The sequence below is a fragment of the Symphalangus syndactylus genome, chromosome 1, assembly GCF_028878055.3.
Source record: "Symphalangus syndactylus isolate Jambi chromosome 1, NHGRI_mSymSyn1-v2.1_pri, whole genome shotgun sequence".
NCBI lineage: Eukaryota > Metazoa > Chordata > Mammalia > Primates > Hylobatidae > Symphalangus > Symphalangus syndactylus.
The window spans coordinates 157997899-158021179 of record NC_072423.2 but is presented as its reverse complement, the minus strand read 5'-3'; the positions used below and the strand labels follow the sequence as shown (position 1 = coordinate 158021179).

Genomic DNA, 23281 nt, shown 5'->3' with positions numbered 1-23281 from the left:
AAAAAGTCACACATGGGGCTCGGTGTGGTGGCTGACACCTGTAATCCCAGAACTTTGGGAGGCCAAGGTGGGTGGATCACCTGAGGTCAGGAGTTCGAGACCAGCCTGGCCAACAAGGTGAAACTCCGTCTCTACTAAAAATACAAAAATTAGCTGGGCTTGGTGGCAGGCAGCTTTAGTCCCAGCTACTCAGGAGGCTGAAGCAGGAGAATTGCTTGAACCTGGGTAGCAGAGGTTGCAGTGAGCCAAGATCACACCACTGCCTGGGCAACAAGAGCAACCGTCTCAAAAAAATTAAAACAAATAAAAAAAGAGTCACACGTGGGCCAGGCACAGTGGCTCATGCCTGTAATCCAAACACTTTGGGAGGCCGAGGTGGGAGGATCACTTGAGCCCAGGAGTTCGAGACCAGCCTGGGCAACATAGTGAGACCCCCATCTCTAAAAAAAATTTTTTTTTTTTTTTTTTTTTTTTTGAGACAGAGTCTTGCACTTTAGCCCAGGCTGGAGTACAGTGGCATGATCTCGGCTCACTGCAAGCTCTGCCTCCCGGGTTCATGCCATTCTCCTGCCTCAGCCTCCCAAGTAGCTGGGACGACAGGCGCCCGCCACGACACCTGGCTGATTTTTTGTATTTTTAGTAGAGATGGGGTTTCACCGTGATAGCCAGGATGGTCTCGACCTCCTGACCTTTTGATCCCCGTGCCTGGGCCTCCCAAAGTGTTGGGATTACAGGCATGAGCCTCCATGCCTGGCCTCGTCTCTAAAAAAAATTTGTAAAAATTAATGAAAAGTCACACATGAACAGCTAGGTGAGTGGCCCCTAAAAAACACACATATGATAGGCACGCAAAACTTGAATTCCTGCAGGAGCAGGAAGTCATAGCATTTGGGCAGATGTGGTAGACTTTTGAAACAAACTGATTAGTTTAGTGGCATCTCCTGCAATAAAATCTCATATCAGTAAGCGAAAGTGGCAGCCGATCATTGGAAATGAAACCCCACTTTAAGGCCATGTATGTTTCAGGCCATGTTGCTGCTGTTTGGCCTTCTTGGCTGTTATCTGAAAGGGTCTCTGTTTGCAAAGCCCAACATAAGGGTGTTTCATGGCCTGAGTCACTGCAATTAGAAGGTCATATGCTTTTGAATCAGGGTGGAATGGTGTGGCAGTTTGATCAGGTATCGCATTCTCATGCTCTAAGGGGCATCCACAGTATGCCCTGGGTCCTTGGAATCCCCTGTACATAATCAGAAGCCCTTCTATAGGAACTCCTGTTGCCGACAGCCGGAGTGGGAGGCGGCTCACTGGAGACCCCCAAAGAGGGCGGCCGATGGCCAAATGCAGGTGACCTGGCAGGAGAAGGCAGAGCTCTTACAGGAGAGCACCTCGTGAGGGGTCCACTGGTGGAGCCCACACAGACCTTGGTGAGGGCGAGCTGTCAGGAGCTCATCGGAGCAAAGGTCAGGGTGTGCTTTGCTTCTCTGCAGAGAGGCAGCCTGCCTGACCTAGCCGACTCCTGGGCCACTGGCTTTATTCCTCTGAAACTGTCTCACGTGCTTAGGGGTTCCCCCTCGGGAATTCCGAACGCTGGACGGTCTCCAGGGGAGATACTCTTCCATAGCAGGGTCTGTCCTGGCGCCTGGCGCCCAGCAAGCCACACACGGCAGCCTGCTCAGGTTCCAGCCTGGGTGCCACGCAGTGTTCGCCAAGGTGGGATCCGTGTTTTCCTAAATAATCACCTTTGTGAGACTGAACTGTTCTCTCTTCTCACCCCAAACACGCTACAGATGTTAACTTCAAACCTGCATTTTAGAGAAAAAAGTGAAATAAAAATATGTTGGCCAGGTGCATTGGCTCATGCCTGTGAATCCCAGCACTTTGGGAGTCCCAGGCTGCAGTGAGCCATGATCGTAGCCCTGCAATCCAGCCTGGGTGACAGAGTGAGGCCTTGTCTCTAACAAACAATGAAATAAAAACCAGTATGTTGACAGCCTTCATCTATAAATCATATTTAGTCAGACGTTAAAAGAGTTTGTAAAGAACAAATGATAACATCAGGTCGTTCCCATTCAGGCTCAAGGTGTAATTATAGACACATCGGTTTTGCATCCACACTCCCGCCTGGCAATTGCAGGACCATCTGGATATGAAACTGTCTCTTCCTGCTCATATTACTGCACTCTTGTTTGACAGATCACAAGTCTTGATTTCTGCATCAAAAATAGTAGCTAACATATCAGTAACAATGACAAATCAATTCTCATGTCAGCAACCTTCCTTCCCTTTGCACTCAGTCACCTGGCTGGTTTGGGGTTGGCCACGGTGTGCTTGCCTTTGGGGGTCTCACGCATTTTCCCTGGATCTAAAGCAGTGAATGGTCATTGTTCCCCCATCGCAAAGTCTGAGTAGCAAGTACAAGCTGAATAACATCCTACTTTTGAGAATCGTGTGCTGACAGTTTTGATGATGCAGGTGCAGCAGAATTGGGACTCTGTCAAATATTAACTGAAACAAAACACGAAAAAGAAGTGGGAGACTGGTTTCTGCCCTCCTTTCAGTTTATACCAACGATGCAAATAAACCCATGAGATTATTAGAAAAGGCAGAGTTTGGGAATCTGTTCTATATCCAACTCTGCCATAACTTGTTTGTGATCTTGGACAAGTCTCTCTTTTATTAAACCAACAGCTCAGAACTTTAAAAAGGACAAAACACGAGTTTTTATTTAGATTCCCATATTTCCACTTGGCTGGAGCTTTTAGTAAGTGAGTAAGTTACTCAGCGGCACAGGCATGAAGAATTCTTACCTGGTGATTAACTTTACTTAGGTGTGTTTAAGGTTGTATGGTTTGCATTCATTTTTATTAGCAGGCCAGATTACTTAATTGATAAATAATGGTAGTTATTTAAACATATGGCCTTACATTTTAAATTGTAAATTGTAAAATATTTCAAACACCATAATGCAATACAAAGAAACACTCGTGGATCCCACTAAGATTTCCTACGTTGTCAGTTTGCCACTTAGGCTTCAAATATTTTTTTTTGTAATAAACCAGATGAGGCCAGGCGTGGTGCCTCACTCCTGTAAACTCAGCATTTCGGGAGGCTGATGCAGGAGGACCAGTGGAGCCCAGGAGTTGAAGACAGCCTGGGCAACATAGTGAGACCCTATCTCTCAAAAAAAAAAAAAACCACACACACACACAAAGAAGGAACCTGAATGATACAGTCTGTCTCGTGAACAGACAGACACTGGAAGCCCTGTGGTCCCGTCCCCCGCCTCCTCTTCAGAAGTGATCAATACACAAGAATCCATGCCTGTCCTTCCTTTCTCTGTTTTTACACTTCCATAAAAGACATAGGTGTTTTTTAATGTTTAAAATATATGCAAATAGAATCATCCAGTATCTTTCTGCAACTGCAAACCTTCAGACATTCAAAATTTTGTTTATGAAATTGACTCACGTTGAGGCATGCAGATCTAGGTCATTTATTTGAACAGTGTCAGCGTGACACAAAACCCATCTAGGAGTAGCTGAATCAATCCTTTTTTGTAGAAAAGGACACAAAGCAATCTTTCTGAAACCCAAGACTGATCATATTACTGTTCCTGTCACTGCTTCCTTTCTTTAAACGCCGTCAGCAGATCGCGCTGTGGTCAAGGTGACTGGGCCGCTGTGCTGGCCCCACCACACCCCGAGCACTCCGTGCGCTTTGGCCACCCTCGGTCTCTAGAACGCGTCAAGCTTGTCTCTACCTCGAGGACTCCCCCGGCTGCTCTCCTGCTCCTCTCTCATGCTGCAGCATAACTTTCACATTCTGGGAGGATGCACCTGTCACCACAGTAGAACCAGGTTCATCTGTCCTTATTTCTTGGAGTCTTCTTTATTATTATTATTATACTTTAAGTTCTAAGGTACATGTGCACAACGTGCAGTTTTGATACATAGGTATACATGTGCCATGTTGGTTTGCTGCACCCATTAACTCATAATTTACATTAGGTATTTCTCCTAATGCTGTCCCTCCACCAGCACCCCACCCCCCGACAGGCCCTGGTGTGTGATGTTCCCTGCCCTGTGTCCAAGTGATTTCATTGTTCAGTTCCCACCTCTGAGTGAGAACATGCGGTGTTTGCTTTTTTGTCCTTGCGATAGTTTGGTCAGAATGATGGTTTCCAGCTTCATCCATCTCCCTACAAAGGACATGAACTCATCATTTTTTATGGCTGCATAGTATTCCATGGTGTGTATGTGCCACATTTTCTTAATCCAGTCTATGATTGATGGTCATTGGGTTGGTTCCAAGTCTTTGCTGTTGTGAATAGTGCCGCAATAAACATACGTGTGCATGTGTCTTTATAGCAGCATGATTTATAATCCTTTGGGTATATACCCAGTAATGGGATGGCTGGGTCAAATGGGAATTCTAGTTCTAGATCCTTGAGGAACCGCCACACTGTCTTCCACAATGGTTGAATGAATTTACCCTCCCACCAACAGTGTAAAAGCGTTCCTATTTCTCCACATCCTCTCCAGCATCTGTTGTTTCCTCACCTTTTAATGATGGCCATTCTAACTGGCATGAGATGGTATCTCATTGTGGTTTTGATTTGCATTTCTCTGATGACCAGCGATGATGAGCATTTTTCATGTGTCTGTTGGCTGCATAAATGTCTTCTTTTGAGAAGTATCTGTTCATATCCTTTGCCCACTTTTTGATGGGGTTGTTTTTTTCTTGTAAATTTGTTTGAGTTCTTTGTAGATTCCGGATATTAGCCCCTCCTAGAGTCTTCTTGCTGGTGTCTTCAAGCCTTTGTCCTGCTTCCTGACCCCATTCAAACGCGTGCAGTGGCTCAATGCTTGCCTTCTGCACTGAGGCTTGAGCCCCGTGGGGCTGGGACCAAGTCTGTCTCATTCCTTGCTACCATTTTAGTAGCTGGCGCACTGTCTGGCACGTTGTGAATACTTCGTATATATCTGCTAAATACATATATATCTGCTAAATAAATGAGCAAATGAATATTGCTAATTATCAGTATTGAGATATCACTGTGAATTTAACAGATTGAACAGTTGTGAGCAATTGTGGGATTTATTCAGCCTAGGAATCTGTCACTTGTGATTCCAGCTGAGCATCCTTGGTAGGACACTCAACTTTGATTTCAATTTTAAAATGAAACGGATTTATTTTAAAAGAGTCAAGCTGACCCAAACATTGCTCAGAGTTGGGTTTCAGAGCTGGACATTTCAGGAGAGTCTTTCAGCCGGTGCCTCTCTCCAGAGCCTTGGTGCTCTGGTGCGACCTTGGTATTCACGCTTTATGTTTGGCTTAATCAGTAATTCTTGAATCGGAGCCACAGGGAAGGGCAGATGCTTCCTGTTTCAACGTATTCTCAGTTTCCACCCCAAGGACACTCACAGAAACCTAGAGTAAGATTTGTACTCTGACTCAAAGGCTCTTTTGAATGAATACACTGATTTATTTTCATCCAGTTTTCTTTCAGTACTTCCAAATCTGCGATTCCAGTGAGCACAGGCTGTGTTACAACTAGAGCGAGGACAGGCGCCAGCAGCTCCCTGTCCAATCTTGTTTTGGACCAAGTTGACCGCACACTTCTGTGCAAGGACATCTCATTCCTCATCTACTTTCAAGTATGGTCCACGCAGGTGTATCATCATGTCAGCAATGAAGGAATGACGGAGTCACTAAGCTCCATACCGCATGGATCTCAGATGCCTGCATTTTTTAAAAAATCCATTAATCAGATACAGGAAGCAGATCAGGAAATCCATGTAACAAGTTTCACAGCTGAGATGTCCCCTGTCTGCACGACGGATCGCCTCACTGAAGAGCTCATAGCAGGCAGTGATTAAGGGTCCGGACACACAAGTGCCCCCTCACCTCCCTTGCGTCTGGCTGCGAACCTGACCGCAGAGTCAGAAGCAGGCATCCTCATGGGGTGAGACCACAGGGGCTGGAATCCATGGCTCTGACCAAAGCTTTTAAACCTGTGACCAGCAGGGATGGATCCTTGCTAGTTTGTGAGGGCCAGCTCACTAGGGAACAGATAACAACGTCTCAGGTTTTTTTTTTTTTTTTTTTTTTTTTTTTTTTTTTTTTTTTTGAGGCCCCTTGTTGAAGGCTCCAGAGACAGAGGAAGAGAGAATATTGAACTTTGGTGTTGGTCAGCCGCTAATTTTGTTCAGTCTTCTGATACTAGAAACTTAGTATTTCTGTGCATTGAGCATTTTTTCATTTATGGAGTGAAGACGCTGGTAGATCTCCCTGTCTCAAGTGTGTGAGCTGTGAGACTGAAATGGGACAGTTGCAGGGAAGATGCCGGCAGCCTGTCCGGGTAGATGCTGGGCCTTGGCCCCCTGTCCGGGTAGATGCTGCCGGGCCTTGGCGCCCTATCCGGGTAGATGCTGCCGGGCCTTGGCGCCCTGTCCGGGTAGATGCTGCCGGGCCTTGGCGCCCTGTCCGGGTAGATGCTGCCGGGCCTTGGCGCCCTGTCCGGGTAGATGGTGCTGGGCCTTGGCACCCTGTCCGGGTAGATGCCGGGCCTTGGCACCCTGTCCGGGTAGATGCCGGGCCTTGGAACCCTGTCCGGGTTCATGCTGGGCCTTGGAGCCCTGTCCGGGTTCATGCTGGGCCTTGGAGCCCTGTCCGGGTAGATGCTGCTGGGCCTTGGCGCCCTGTCCGGGTAGATGCTGCTAGGCCTTGGAGCCCTGTCCGGGTAGATGCTGCTGGGCCTTGGCACCCTGTCCGGGTAGATGCTGCTGGGCCTTGGCGCCCTGTCCGGGTAGATGCTGCTGGGCCTTGGCGCCCTGTCCGGATAGATACTGGGCCTTGGCGCCCTGTCTGGGTAGGTGCTGCCGGGCCTTGGCGCCCTCTTCTTGTCCTGCTGGGGGACCTCTGTAGTTTGGGAATGACCTTGTCTTTGGGAGGCACTCCCAGCTGCGTGTGGGAAGGCTTGCTAGGGCAGCGGCTGCACCGTGCTCTTTATAAACACCCCGTTTAACTCCAGGACCGCCTGGTGAAGTAGGCCTTTGCTTTTAGGTACAAGGATTACAGTTTCCAAGGACAGGAATCCCCGCATGGTAGTCTAAGCCAGAAGTGGCATTTATTATCGCACTTACGTCAGAAGCCCCCAGAAGCTGTCCTTCGGCACCACTCGCTTGAGGGGTCTCACTCTCCTGTCCTCTTCCCATTTTTAAGTTTTCTGCTGTGTGCATTGTTTCTTTTCTTCTGCTGGAGATAATGAGCTTTCCCTCGATTCCAGCTCTGTGATCCATGAGGGCAGGGCCCTTGCTCCTGCATCAGCCCAGAGGCCCGTGCATCACCAGAGGCTTTGCTCTTCCCACATCAGGTCAGGGGAGCTCAGGGTATCTTGTGGGCAATGAGCTGTGACCAGCCCAGGCAGGATCCCGAGGCCTGCTTCCTAGGGGTCCTGCACTGCCCTAAGGGAACCCAGTGATGGAGTGGCAGAGAAGGCGCCCACCGGTGAGTGGGCCTTCTCGTTTTAGGACGAGATCACTGAATTGTGCAAATTGCCTGGGCTCTTGGTGGGAGTAGTTACAGGGAAGAGACTCCGGCCTGGGTGTGTCCGACACCAAAGGGAAAGCTTCAGAAACACGTTGACCTTCCTGGAGCTTTGCCAACGCTTGCTTATTTCATCCTCGTAGACACAGTGAGGCGGGCGTCATGCACGAGGAAGTGCCAGAGACAGGAGATCATCTCCCCAAGGGCCTTTAGTTGAGGAACGTCTAACTTTCAAGCCCACCCTCCCTCTTCTGAAAGGTGCCTGAGCAGCACCCGTTGTCACACAGAACATGCACTCCTGGACTCTGGCCCCACCTGTTCATTCCACCAGGAAGAGGGGCAGGTTCCTGCCAGGCTTTGTCGCTGCCCGAAGGGGAGCACGGGTGAGTTTCCTCATCCCTGAGCCCGGGTTTTCTCAACTGTAAGACGTGGCAGTGCTGCCTGCCTCCTGGGGTGTTTGGAGACTGTGTGGTAACTGATGTCACCTGCACAGTTCCTGCACACAGTACAAAAACACAAATGTTAATTCCTCTACGTGACCCACGCGTCCCCCAGATACACTCAGATAGGAGGAACAGGCAGGGGAGGAAGGGCCAGACGAATGCCAGGAGAGAGGAGTGAGCTCGGTGGAGGCTTTTTCTTAAATTGGAAGCGGGGGTGGGGTGGGAAACACTGGCTGGAGGTGTAGGTACCTGGAGAGATTTCCCAAGGTTGGAAATGCTCCCCATAGTTTAGGAATATGAGTTTAAAATCATGCCTGTTCATATGGATTTAAAAAAAATGTATAAAGTGTAAAAAAAAAAAAAAATCGTCCCAACCCCCATCCTTATTTTCATACTGTTTTTTCTTTCTGTATCTTAAGACTTTTTCAAGTTGGTCTGTACTTTAAAACCCACAACTTTTTTTTGATTATAAAAGCAGCATATATTTATTTTAGAAAATATTGAAACTCAGCATTTTATTTAGGAGATAATAAAACCTAGCTGTAATCCAACATCCAGATATAACTACTGATCTCTTATTTATTTATTTATTTTTTAATTTTTGTTTATTTATTTTTTGAGACGGAGTCTCGCTCTGTCGCCCAGGCTGGAGTGCAGTGGCGCAATCTTGGCTCACTGCAAGCTCCGCCTCCTGGGTTCACGCCATTCTCCTGCCTCAGCCTCTCCAAGTAGCTGGGACTACAGGCGCCCGCCACCACGCCCGGCTAATTTTTTGTATTTTTTTTTTAGTAGAGACGGGGTTTCACCATGGTCTCGATCTCCTGACCTCGTGATCCGCCCGTCTCGGCCTCCCAAAGTGCTGGGATTACAAGCGTGAGCCACCGCGCCTGGCCTATTTATTTTTTTAAAAACCTTTTTTGTGAGCCCCTACTTGGAGCTGTCATGTGGATAATATCTTAATCTGCCATTCTTTGTGTAGTTTAAAAACTTGCTTTTATTATATTATTGTTATTATTTTTGAGACATGGTCTGATTCTGTTGCCAAGGCTGGAGTGCAGTGGCATGATCTTGACTCAATGCAGCCTTGACCTCTCCCAGGCTCAAGTGATCCTCTGACCCCAGCTTCCCGAGGAGCTAGGACTACAATGCTGCACGCCACCACTCTCAGCTAATTTTTTTTTCTGTATTTTTAGTAGGGAAAGGGTCTCCCCATGTTGCCCAGGCTGGCCTCGAACTCCTGACCTCAGGTTATCCGCCCACCTCAGCCCTCTGAAGTGCTGGGATTATAGTCATGAGCCACCATGCCCGCCTCTTTGGTTTCATCTGAGTATTTTCAGAGTTACCATTGTTTTAGTTTCCCTGGCTAACATCCATTCATCCATCCAATCCATCCAATCGCCCATCTATCTATCCATCCATCTGTCCATCCATCTATCCACCCACCTATCCATCCATCTGTCCATCCATCGTCCATCCATCCATCCATCCACCCACCCATCCATCCACCCACCCATCCATCTTTCTATCCATCCATCTATCCATCCATCCATCCACCCACCCATCCATCGTCTATCCATCCATCTGTCCATCCGTCCATCCATCCACCCATCCATCCACCCACCCGCCCATCCATCCATCCATCTGTCCATCCATACATCCAGCCACGCACCCACCCATCCGTCTATCCATCCATCCATCTGTTCATCCATCCATCCAGTTGCCCTTGCAGAGTCCAGCCTGTGCTAATGGTAGAGTGAAAGGTAACCCTCCTTTTTGTGAATTTTATGTTTTTATGGAAAAGGATGACACATAACACCTCCCTATCTGTAATGATACTATGTGGTGCTAAAATAGGACTTTCTCTGCAAACACAGACTGTAGAGCAATTAAAACTAGAAGTGAGGAAGACTTATTAGAGAATGCACCATGGCAGCTTGAGCTTAAAGAATGAACAAGAATTCTGCTCCTCAAACCAGGATGGGGGTTGTCTTAGGCAGTGAGAATTGCACAGGCAAAAGCTCCACTATCAATATATGAATACACAAATACCCCCTACACACACACACACACACACACACACACACACACCCCCATAGATGGTTTATCAGGGGAGCCACAGGCAATTCCATGAGTTCGTGCAGTAGGACAGAGGGGAGTGAGGCATGAGGGCGGGTGAGTTGGGAGCAGATTGCTCAATACTTTATTTACCGGCCTACGGAGCTTGGACTTCAAGAATATCTATTGTATAAAAGCTCTTTTTCAGGAAATTCCCAATAATTTTACTTCTTCCAATTAAATCCTGCTAGGAGATTCAGCCTACTGTTATTCCCCTAAATGACCCCAAGGAGGGCAGGTGGGGGACAGCTGGTGGAGCCAGGCCAGGCCTGCCCCAGGATCCCAGTGCTGCCGCGTCTCCTGCTGCGTCACGCTCAGAACTGCGCAGAGTACCCTGACTTGCTTGGGTTCTATCTACAGGATGCGGGGGCAACCAGCAACCCGCCTGAACATTCCGGAGGCTTTGCTCAGCCCCGTGCATGGCTGTGACAGGTGTCAGCTCGGACGGGGCCAGGAGTCTGAATGACTCAAGAGGCGTCATGGCGCAGTGGCTGATGGCGTGGGCAGTGGAGCCAGTTGCTTGGCTCATTTCTGGCTCTGCCCCTTAAAACTGCATGGCTTATAAAACTCATATTGATGAAATCACATAAATGGGTAATCACAACACCTTCCTCCCAGAAGGCTCCTGCGGGTGCCATGTGTTAATACGATGTAACACACACCAGAACACTGCCTGGCAAAATAGACGCCTGCTGCTCTGTGTCCATTTGGACTCACGTGTTGTCAGGTCACGCTGCAGTCCAGCTGGTCTCTCAGCATGCCCTTCATAAAAAACAAGCTAAAAGAGGCCAGGCATGGTGGCTGACGCCTGTAATCCCAGCACTTTGGGAGGCCAAGGTAGGTGGATCACTTGAGGTCAGGAATTCGAGACCAGCCTGACCAACATGGCAAAACTCCGTCTCTACTAAAAATATAAAAATTAGCCAGGCGTGGTGGCGGATGCCTATAATCCCAGCTACTCAGGAGGCTGAGGCAGGAGAATCGCTTGAACCCAGGAGGCAGAGGTTGCAGTGAGCCGAGATCGTGCCATTGCACTACAGCCTGGGGGACAAGGGTGAGACTCTGTCTCAAGAAAAAAAAAAAAAGGCTAAAAGAGTATAGATTGTGCTCTGGAGGGACACTCTAATGCATGTTGCTAGGCATATTATGGAACATTTACTTATTCAGTTACTCAAGAAACTCCACCGCTCAGTAGACACCCTCCCCATTTCTAAACTACACAGAAAATATTGCCTACAATTGGCTTTAGTTTTCTTTTATCCATGTAATATCTTGTTGCTTGAACCATTGTAGGAATCCTGAAGGCAGACGCTAAGAGCAGAAGCCACTTTTCTCGATCCCCAGGACAGCACAGAACCTTGCTTTTAGTAGCCATACCGCCAAGTTAAATATGGGCGGCATTTTACAAGGAAAATATATTTCCTGAGTGGTGTTTCCTCCTGGCTAGGTTTAGGCTGTGTAATTCTGCACATTCTCATGGTCCCCTTACACTATTTCCTGTGCCTTAAAGAGTCCTGAGAAAATGTGCATCAGGGCTGGGTGTGAGGACGGCCAGCTCCACGGGGCATCGGTGTCAGCGACGGCACCGACTCCCTTCTTGCTTCACCCACCTTTGGTCCTGCTTGCCCAGAAGCTGTGGGCCTGTTTTCATTTGGGCCTAGAGAGGAAATAACCTTGAAAAGCAATATTTGTACCAATAGTTGAAAGTGAATCAATACATTGAATTAAAGAGATCCTGAGCAGGCGTGGTGGCTCACACCTGTAATCCCAGCAAATTTAGGAGGCAGAGGCAGGTGGATCACTTAAGCCCAGAAGTTCAAGACCACTCTGGGCAACATAGTGAGATCCTGTTTCTACTAAACATACAAAAATTAGCCAGCTGTGGTGGTGCACCCCTGTAGTCGCAGCTACTTGGGAGGCTGAGGTGGGAGGATCTCTTGAGCCCAGGAGTTGAAGCTGCAGTGAGCCATGATCGTGTGACTGTCCTCCAGCCTGGATGACAGAGCAAGACCCTGTCTCAAAAAAACAAACAAAAATCCTGAGATTCCCTACAAGTTTGTAAGATGCTATAATTTTTCTTAGACTTGTGACTTTTCTTTCTTAATTAACCTCGCGATTCATTGGCTACTTGTGTGAATGGCATCTTTCTGGTGCTGATGGAGGCCATGTGGGCGTGGTCCACCCAGGCGCTATTCCCAGGGACACTGTGGCCTAACAGGGTGTGGTGGGACACAGGCAATGCGTGTAAGACGCTGGAAGGAATTTTTTTTTTTTTTTTTTTTTTTTTTTTTGAGACAGGGTTTCACTCTTGTTGCCCAGGCTGGAGTGCAATGGTGTGATCTCGGCGCACTGCAACCTGTGCCCCCTGGATTCAGGTGATTCTCCTGCCTCAGCTTCCTGAGTAGCCGAGATTACAGGCCTGTGCCACCAAGCCCGGCTAATTTTGTACTTTTTTAGTAGAGACGGGGTTTCACCATGTTGGCCAAGCTGGTCTTGAACTCCTGACCTCAGGTGACGAACCCGCCTTGGCCTCCCAAAGTGCTGAGATTACAGGCTTGAGCCACTGGGCCCGGCTGAAGGACTTAGAAGCAAAAGATACCACAGAAGTTTACATAAACTCCCTAAGTCAATTAACGCATTCTTTAAAAAAAAAAATTAAGCTGACTGTAATGATTTGAAAGGAAGACTCTTTTTAGCAAGCAGTATTATTAAAATAGAGCATGATATTTAATTCTGAATAAATCCTAACATCCACATTAAATATATAATGTCCACACGGGGAAATCATACAAAATCTTATTTTTTAATTTGTATTAATCGTAAAGAAATGTATAGAAACTTAAAAGTTTAGATATTTATAAGGCCCAGAAGAAACTTACATCTTCTGGGGGAAAATACTACATGTATTTTATTATTTACATTTAATTAATACTATTTATATTTAATTAGCCCTTGTTGTTATGAAATTATTTCCTAATTACCAGCAAGGAGGAAACTGGTCACTCCCTGTCTCCCCTGCCCCCCCCCCCCATACCTTCCATACCTTCCATGGAAACTGCAGTGCTGACTTTCTGTGTCGCCTGGTTGTGACTCCAGAAGTGAGCTCAGGAAACCCTTGTTGATGATCACCCAGGGAAAAAATCCTTCCAAACGCTCTGATGGGGGCTGGGAGAGTTTCAGTAATTTCACAGTAACAAGGATGGACGCTCCTCAGGGAGCCTCTTAGTGGAATTCTGATTCTAGAGCCAACCACAAAATGGTGGTGGTGGGAGGAATCCCTTTGGAAATCCCTGACTTCCCATCCAAAAAAATCTGATCCTAACAGTCACCGCAGTTGCTGACACCTCAGAGGACTGCTAGACCCAAAGGCCGTTCTCTCCATCTATTTTAAGGTAAAAATTTCAGTAATGGGTCATTCTGGAAAAAAAAAACAAAAAACTCAATGTTGAGTTTATTTTAACATCATTTGAGACAGAAAAGGGCCTCCTGCTTAACCTCATTTCCCACATGGTGTCTGACCCCACGTCCATTCCGCAGGGAGACCCGCGGCAGGACAGGCATGCTTAGTGCTGTGACACCATCTCCTGGAAGGGCTGCCCAGAGCCTTCTAGAGGGGGCGGCGGAGGGCTCCCGAGCCCCTGATGCAGCCTTGCTGCTACTCAACAGCGTAGCTGAAGATCTTAGCTGTCAGAAACAACATCGCTGATGGTGGTGGACAGGGACCTGCTGGCCTGCTTTTGGCTGTGTGGCAGGTGATCTCAATGCAGTGGTATCTAAGAGGCCTCGTGATTCCTCCCAGTGAGAGTGCGACGCTGTACCATGTTGAGACCATCCCCGGCTCTGCCAACTTGCTGTGCAATGTGAGCCAAAGGGCACGCAGAGGGACGGCGGTGACGACAGAATACGATAGAGCCACCACCTCTGCTGGAAGGGGCTCCTCAGAAGGACACAATTTGATAATGTGTGTGTTGGAAAAGTAACATAAAGACCGCTTGAATCATGACTTTTCAGATGATTGAGTTTTATTCTTTCTGGGGCCAGCTGGAATAAGAACCAGTTCTAACCCAGGTGTGAGTTGAACATCCCAAATTTGAAACTGAAAATGCTCCAAAATCTGAACTGTTCTGAGTGCTGACATAATGCTCATTGGATCCTTTCAGATTTGGGGTTTTGGGAGTTGAAATGTAAGTATAAATGCAAGTATTCCAAAATTCAAAAAATGGGAAATCCTGAAGAGCTCAAGCATTTGGGATGAGGGCTACTCAGCCTCTAGTGAGACAGCTTCCTTGTTGGCACAGCAGAGATGGGTCCCTCGCTACTGGGGGCGCTGTGGGCTGCTTTCTGGTGTGTCTGTTTCATCATGGAGATGCCTCTCTTGCTTAACTGTAGTTATAACAAAATATATACTTATCAAACACTCTTTCAGGCTTTGAACTGATTTCATAGGACTTTGCAGGGCAGAGTTCCAAATTTAAGCTTTTCAAATGCATTTGACTGATTGCATGACTTCCCTTCAGTCTATAATGATTAATTACATAAAGATGACTCTCAAGATGGAGGCTCCTGTACATTGCAGGACAGTCCAGCCAGAGAAAGAACTAGGGAGCTCTGAGACCCCTTTCTAGGCCAAGAAGAAACTTTACTACATTAGATTTCTAGGGGCTATGTCTTCTGTACCTTACAGAAGCAGTGTTAAACGAATAAGGCAACTGAGACAGCCAGTTCTCAGATTTTATTTCAGACATGAGGTTCGTGTGTATTTCTGATCTGATAGAGAAGTTTGTCTTAGATTTGCTCTCTCTCTCCTTTGCATGACTCAGCTGGCTGGAAAGACTCTGCAGTCTTCAGGGCTGGTGCCCTTCACCGATGCAGCTTCACAGCTTTTCCAGTTTGGGTCACCCTTATATTGTGGTCCTTTCCCTGGCCCTGGACGGGGCACCACTGGACAGCAGGATGGGGGCCTGGGGTGAGCACCTGTCAGTGTGGGCATGGCTGGGTGAACACAAGGGACCCTTGTGTCCTGCTCAGCTATTGTTTGTGACCTACCCCGGGGATCAGAGCTTCAGGGTTCTCAAAAACCTTCTTAATATTACATTCCCCAGGCATCTTATGACAATTCTGTGCACATAGGGAGTGTGCCAACATTTTATTGTGAAAGATATCTGGCAGACAGAGGGAGGGAGAGAAAAAGACAGGGAGAGTCAAACGTCTGGAGTTTCCAACTTGAAGACACTTTTATTTCTGAGAATACTGGGAAAGCCTTTTCAGGGACAGAGTGACAGGAAGAGCAGGGCATTTATAGTAATCAGGTAATGCTGCTGCACATAATAAGTAGAACATCAGAAGATGTTGGGGGTTAAGTATCATTTTACCCATCTCACTTGAGAGCTGAACACGAATTCTGTATAAAGGTAAGCCTGGTCATGTTTTGGACGGTTGTGTTGTCCACATTCTTTTCTTTAGAAAGCCAGAATGAAGTTGGCTTATGTGGACTCTAAGACTCTAAGTTTCTTCCCAGTATGTTAGGGAGTGTCCATGAAGCGTTTGCCAATTTAAGAAAGATATTTGATTGTATTCTATAATGCATCTGCCGGCACTCATATCTGCCTTCCACATACTTAATTCAGTCTTTCCGCTTTGATTTTCCTTTTGCTGCATTTAGGCTGTTTGGATAATTGCTTCTCTGAGGCTTTTCAGGGTTGTAATTCTAAGAGTTTAAAGAGATTTAGGAGTTCGCGCCATTTGGGGTCCTGAATTCATGCTGTTGGCTGAAGCTGATTCCAGAGAAGCATCCTAATGCCTTTCTACAAATAGTTGTAACCGAATTTGAAATAATTAACTGGGAAACACTCAAAGAAAACTTGTGATCTGTTAATAAATTAATAAAATCACACAATCCAGTCATGCTTTCTCACTAAAAGGAGTTCTTGATGCTACTTACACTTTTTATGTTGAAAACACTTAATTGTTGATACTCGACTACTTTTGACCTACAGAACTAGCGACTTCATATGGTTCAACCAGTGCGTGTCAGGCCTTAATGTTTGGTGGTGCCAATTGCTTGAACTGGACTCTGCTGAGTCCTCAAAATCAGGAGAGGAATATCGAGAGGGTACTTTAAAAAATTCCTAAATAATTCTGCATGTCCTATTCATCAAACTCTCCAGCAGAGAGAAATCACAACCCCTTTACAACCAAAACTGACTTCTATAATCTGAACGTTGGAGAGGGAAGGGTGGTCGACTCCGCTGACATGAAATAACCTTACTGAAAATCGCACAAATATCCTCTCTTTTTATCCTATAAACAGGAACAAGAGTATGGTGAGAGAACGCGGAAACACCTGATATCCCAGCAAAGGAAGCTGCAGAGGAAGGGTCCTGCCCCGTGAGCGAGGACGGCCTCCAGGAGCACAGCGGCTTCTCCTAACATCCCCCTGGCAGTGAATTACGGATGACCCCGTATATAAGGAGATGTGGATGCCGACACACGGAGAGAGCTCCTGAGACCAGCACACAGGACCAGTGTCCTCCCCGTGACCTTGCAGTTGTGTAGCCACAAGTGGGAGCCACAGAGGAGAGCCCACAACAGGACTCTTTTCAAGACATGGGGTTAAATCAAGGCTCTGAAGTTGGCGCCACAGCCGGTGTCAGCTTTCTGTGTCCTGGGGGCGCGGTGATATGACAGAATGTTAAGTGACTGGGTGAACATGGACTCCTGAGGGCGAGGGCGCACCCGATACCTGGTTATCCGGTACTGCAGAGAGACACCTGGTCAGCCAGCGTTGCAAAGAGGGACAGCTAGTCACTCAGGCTGCAGAGAGAGACACCTGGTCACCCAGGCTGCAGAAACAACCGCAGTCAACTGCAGCTCCAGTCAGTGCTGGATGTTGCCTGACGCGGTCTTGCGCCAGCTGGAGATCCATTCACCAAGACTTTCTGGGCAGATTTAAAGTGGCTGGGGTTCAGAAGTTCAGCAACAGTTGGACACACCCCTCCTCGCTGGAGAGTAGAGGGGAAAGGCAAGGCGGGGGAGCAGCGTGAGATTCCCCCTTCACACACACAACACAAAAGCGTGGACACACAGAAGTGAAGTCTGATCGCGTGCCAGGAAAAGCTGTGAGGCTGGAAACCCCGGAGTAACGCTCGACCTTGGCCAGACCTGCAGGCTGCGGAACCGGGGGCGCGCGGGCGCAGCACAGCCCGGCCATGGAGCACGCGGTGGCCCCCTGCGTCCTCTACCCAGGGACTGAGCCCGGGGCTGCGAGGGAGGGCGAGAGCGAGGGCGCCGCGTCCCCGGCGCAGACACCCTGCAGTCTCGGCGCGTCCCTGTGCTTCAGCTCCGGGGAAGAGTCCCCGCCGCAGTCCCTCGCCTCAGCGGCGGAAAGCGCGGCCACCTCCCCGCCCTCCAGCGGTGGCCCGCGGGTGGTGGAGCGGCAGTGGGAGGCCGGCAGCGCGGGCGCCGCGTCTCCGGAGGAGCTCGCGTCCCCCGAGGAGCGCGCGTGCCCGCAAGAGCCAGCGGCGCCGTCCCCCGAACCGCGCGTTTGGCTTGAGGACCCCGCGTCCCCCGAGGAGCCCGGAGAGCCCGCGCCCGTGCCCCCGGGGTTCGGGGCGGTGTACGGGGAGCCGGACCTGGTGCTGGAGGTTTCGGGGCGCCGACTGCGCGCGCACAAGGCGGTGCTGGCGGCGCGCAGCGACTACTTCCGCGCGCGCGCGTCGCGGGACGTGCTGCGGGTGCAGGGAGTGAGCCTGACGGCGCTGCGGCTGCTCCTGGCCGACGCCTACAGCGGGCGCATGGCGGGCGTGCGGCCCGACAACGTGGCCGAGGTGGTGGCCGGCGCGCGCCGCCTGCAGCTGCCCGGCGCCGCGCAGCGCGCCACCGACGCCGTGGGGCCGCAGCTGAGCCTGGCCAACTGCTACGAGGTCCTGAGCGCGGCCAAGCGGCAGCGGCTGAACGAGCTGCGCGACGCCGCCTACTGCTTCATGAGCGACCACTACCTGGAGGTGCTGCGCGAGCCCGCCGTGTTCGGCCGCCTGTCCGGCGCCGAGCGGGACCTGCTGTTGCGCCGCCGCCTGCGCGCCGGCCGCGCCCACCTCTTGGCCGCGGCGCTCGGGCCGGCGGGGGAGCGCGCGGGCAGCCGGCCTCAGAGCCCCTCGGGGGACGCGGACGCGCGCGGGGACGCGGCCGTCTACTGTTTCCACGCGGCGGCTGGAGAGTGGCGCGAGCTGACTCGGCTGCCCGAGGGCGCGCCGGCGCGGGGCTGCGGCCTGTGCGTCCTCTACAACTACCTCTTCGTGGCGGGCGGCGTGGCGCCCGCGGGCCCCGACGGCCGCGCGCGCCCTTCCGACCAGGTCTTCTGCTACAACCCGGCCACCGACAGCTGGAGCGCCGTGAGGCCCCTGCGCCAGGCGCGCTCGCAGCTGCGGCTGCTGGCCCTGGACGGCCACCTCTACGCCGTGGGCGGCGAGTGCCTGCTCAGCGTGGAGCGCTACGACCCGCGCGCCGACCGCTGGGCCCCTGTGGCGCCCCTGCCCCGGGGCGCCTTCGCCGTGGCGCATGAGGCCACCACCTGCCACGGCGAGATCTACGTGTCCGGGGGCTCGCTCTTCTACCGCCTGCTCAAGTATGACCCGCGGCGCGACGAGTGGCAGGAGTGCCCGTGCAGCAGCAGCCGCGAGCGCTCGGCCGACATGGTGGCTCTCGACGGCTTCATCTATCGCTTTGACCTGAGCGGCAGCCGCGGCGAGGCGCAGGCGGCGGGGCTGAGCGGGGTCAGCGTGTCCCGATACCACTGCCTGGCCAAGCAGTGGAGCCCGTGCGCCGCGCCCCTGCGGCCCTCCGGCGGCCCCACAGGCCTGCAGCCCTTCCGCTGCGCCGCCCTGGATGGCGCCATCTACTGCGTGAGCCGCGCGGGCACCTGGCGCTTCCAGCCCGCCCGGGACGGCGAGACCGGCGGCGACTCAGGCCAGGGCGGCGGCTTCGAGGCGCTGGGCGCCCCCTTGGACGTCCGGGGCGTGCTCATTCCGTTCGCTCTCAGCCTGCCCGAGAAGCCGCCCCGAGGGGAGCAGGGCGCCGCGTAGGCCGGCGGGGTCGGCGGGCGTCTCCCTCGGCAGGGGTCTGCGGGGCCCAGGACCCTTTGGGCCCGCGGAGGAGGACGGGGGGGAGTTAGGGTCGCTGGCCACGCTGGTGGTTTGGACGGTTCGAAGGAGCCCGGAGGACGCTCTCAGAGCCGCTTCCGCTTTGCTTTTCTTTTGCTTCTCTTTGCTTCTGGGGGTCGATGCCTTGAGACCCAGGAGGTGTGCGGATGGGTCCCTTGACAAACAGGACACAGGACACAGAGAAGGCTGTGGGATCCAAAGGGTCAGCCTCAGGGTACAGTGGGAGTTCCTGAGGCAGCCTGCAGCCGGCCCCGGGGTGTCCCGAACCCCGCAGAGCACCGAGGCTGTGCGCAGGAGCCTGGGACCCTCAAGTAGGTCGCCGCGAACTATCAGGGGAAGCACGCAGAGAGGGTCACAGTTTTTATTTTTGGCTTGAGATTTAAAATTATAACTGATAAGTAAAGCTCTTTCTAATTTAGTTGAAAATTTCGTACCATGTGCTCGCTTTGGTTGGCTCAACTCCAAAAAGAGTAATTTAATACGCATTAAAGGTAAAATCTTTGATTACCAGTACGGTTTCTTGTCCAATATGCATTGGAAGTATTTCCTTCCCCACGCCATTGCTACTCAAACTCACATGCCTAGAGCAGCTCCGTCTCACTGTTGGACCGAGGGGACTTTCACATTTTCAGTTTAAAGGATGATAAGTGATGTAGTGATGATTTACCATTATTTAAATTTTAAGTCTTTAGTGGCTAAATGTTACCAAACAGCACATCATAAGTAGGAAACACTTACCAGGGTGCTTGTCTCTCTAAAAAGCAATCTTTGGTAGCCCACTCTGTATGCCCAGCCGCTTTTCATATTCTGGAACAAGATAAAAATATTATTCCTAAAACACGGGGAAAATTATTTTGTTTTGACAGTTCTATAAAATGTGTAGGCACATTTTCAACCCACTGTTTATGATGTTTTCAATATGGATCGGGTAGTTCTGATGAGGGAGATTAATTTTTACAATCAGTATTCTAAGAAAGTGTGGCCGAGTGACAGTGGGCATAGATTTATAACAAGGAAGTGACATGCTTATCACCATAGATTAGCAAGTAAACTGCATGTACTTAATTGTATTGAATTGAATTCCAAAATACCTTAATAGAATTAACATGAGGCTCACTGCATTGACAGGGTATGAGGATTAAAAACAAATCAGTTGGGTCGTTTCTCATTTAACATTTTACTTTTCAAGTGTGTATACGGAGGACTTACTATTACGAGTTTGAGGATGAGATCCATGTTCACAAATAGAGGCGAACATTTGAACTCCGAATCCAACCCATTTTCTTACTGTAAGAGGAAAAGTTACTGGAACGTAACTAGTTGAAATCATGCCTACGTTAATATTATTTGTTTGTTAATCCGGTAATGGGAACTGCCATCTCTGTAGAAATCAGTGGGTAATTGAAAAATAGGTTATGCTTTTAAAGAGTCTGTGGTTATGAGAGGTCTCAGTTAAGTGTGTTTAGAAGTGATCAGCTTGAACCTTATGCATGACTCGGGGGCTGGAATTTATGATCTGGGTTAGGGTAGGTTCTGGGGACGTGTCTGCTTGCCCATGGTTACTCATGAACTGAGGGGATAGCTTGGCAACTTGGTTAATCATCTTGGGAAAGAAAATCAGACTTCCTATCGCCTGACTTGATTGGCCTTTTATAGGAGTATACTGGAGAAATGGTTGTAGAAACAGTATTTACAGCAAAAGGAAACAAATAATGTGCATTTTAAGCAATGTACCATTCACGCTGTCCTGCCTTTTCCTCTAGAATTTTATTAACGGTAGAAATTTTTATATGAAATGGAACCAGGACCAGGCTATTATTTTCAGTCCTTAAATATCAAACTCATATGCTATTATCACTGTGATTTTACTTGTGAAATCATTCCTGTAATGTTTATTGTTTGAAAATGAAATACTGAAATTAGGCTTCCAGAGTAACACCGTCCCCGGAAGAGGATATGAGAAGTGATGGATGTTGGGTGGGGGCGGTTGCACAGTCACATGCGGTTCCTGTGGCTTTCCAGCGTTTCATTTAGTGAAGGAATGCCCACACTAGATGTAGCACAGCTTCCTGTGGGGCCCGGCAGCAAAGCCCAGGTACTCCCTGTCACTTCACAACAAAATGCACTAAGAAACATAAAGAATAGGAGGAATTAATACCAACCATTAAAGGATGTCCAGCCAACCTATTGTGGAAATATGTAGAATAGTATACACCACATTTCTAAATAGTGATATCACATAAAAATACATACGAGAGGACCTGCCACACCATGAGCAGCATTTTTGCTTTTTGGGGGCCAGTCCCTGGGGTGTGGAGCCGCTAGGGTTTGCATCCATGAAACAGAGAAAAGCCACACCCTGCAAGGTGTGACTGCTGCAGGGAGGGCAGAAGCATTGTTGAGACTGCCTGGCAACGGCTGTTGCCCCAGGTAGGATCTTTTCCAATTCAAAGTGGTGTTCTAAGTCTGCCTCCAACACTGTGTAGGAAAAAGGTTGGTGCAAAAATATTCCTGGTCATCCACCCATTAAAACAGTTAGATGAGGCTAGTGCCTTGATGACAGCTATCCACACTCCTCATGAAATTAACCCATATGCCGGGGCATTTCCAAATGTCTGACTCATGAAATTAACCCATACGCAGAGGCCTTTCCAAATGTCTGAAAAGGCAGTGGTGTCTTTTGGGGAAAATGTTATGCATGGAAGCCTGACCTTTTGCTTAGTTGACAGCAATCCCGTCTGTATTGCCAATCAAGGTTCATTTGGGTTGCAGAGGAATGAGCTTGAGCCTTCCTCCTTTTCCTTCCGGTTTTATTCTCTGTCTTGGGAACAGCCCTCCACTCCGCACTGCTTCCTGCAGCTTTGTAGAGCTGGATTTGGAACTTCAGGATTTGGTTTCTGAGTCTGTGGAGGCACCGACTTCTGCTGTAAGAAAATGAATGTTGTGGAAATTCTTTGGCTACTTAACTAAAACTCGTGACTGTATCAGTTTGGCTACAAATAAGTAAATCATCTGCTCTGTTTCTGCTAATTTCTGGTGTCACTTCAGTAATTCTGGTAGCAACTGTTGAATCTGTCAGTCTCTTAGGTAACTTCCTGTAAACGATTTGGAAATAGGGTGTTTTCAACGTTCTTTTGTCTTTCCCTGAAGTCAAGATAAATGCAAGACATAATCTCTTGTAAGATCTAAAAAGAACAAATGTAAACGAAAGTGCATTTTTGTATTCTTGTTAATTTTAGATGCTTTCCTAGCTTACAAAAAGTTCTATTTTTGGATTAAAAATCAATCAACTTTGTGATACTTCCCCTTCTGCAATGTTATTGTTCATAAGAAAACACGAGCTGAAAATGGAAATCTGCAGTTGTTTCAGTTGTCTTGAATTTCTTTCATTGGCCACATCGTTTCCACGTTTTCTATATCCGGGAGGAAGCCTGGACTGTGCAGCCTTCAGGCACCCGGCACAGACACTGGGCTGGCAGGTGCTTCAGACACGCCAAGTGAATGGATTTGGATTGAACGCATGTGAAACAGGAGACGGGTTCTCAAGTGAGATCAAAGCTCCTCCAAAGCCTGTTCAAGCTCTAAGCGATTCTCAAGTGTTACCATTTATTAAAGGTAAACTACACCTGTTGAAGGCCAAGTTCAGGTCAGCTGTTGTGATCTGTGTAGTTAATGTATTTATTAATGCTTGAGTTTTAAAATCCTGGGCGTAAATAGTGCAGAGCCTTGTATGTCTGTCAGTTCATGCCTAGATGAAATAAATGATGCAGAAAGTGCCAGTGCTCCTGATGTCCCCAGATTGCTTTTCTCTTTCTCCACAGTGAGCGTCAGATGCAGCGTTTTCTCTTGTGAATCAGGGATCGTAGCTCTGCCTGCGGGACCCAGGGCTGACACCTCCCGCCCATTAAGTGAGGAACTGCCCTAGCTGGCTCCTGAAGCTCCCCCCGCACAGAGGTTTTAAGGTGGGGTGTCCGTTCCCACTCCCAGGTGCCCTGGATTCCTTGGTCCGCTCACAGG

At 49.2% G+C, this 23281-nt stretch overlaps 1 protein-coding gene across 1 annotated transcript in view; it reads left to right on the top strand.

The window, feature by feature from the left end:
• The window catches only part of KBTBD11 (kelch repeat and BTB domain containing 11), a 34410-nt gene extending 11364 nt beyond the window's left edge, over nt 1-23046 (top strand). Inside the window, exon 2 of the mRNA XM_055289436.2 lies at nt 16417-23046. Coding sequence (XP_055145411.1) covers nt 17315-19186 — 1872 coding nt within the window. The 5' untranslated portion in view covers nt 16417-17314 and the 3' untranslated portion in view covers nt 19187-23046. The remainder of the gene's footprint in view (nt 1-16416) is intronic.
• Nucleotides 23047-23281: the final 235 nt, after the last annotated feature.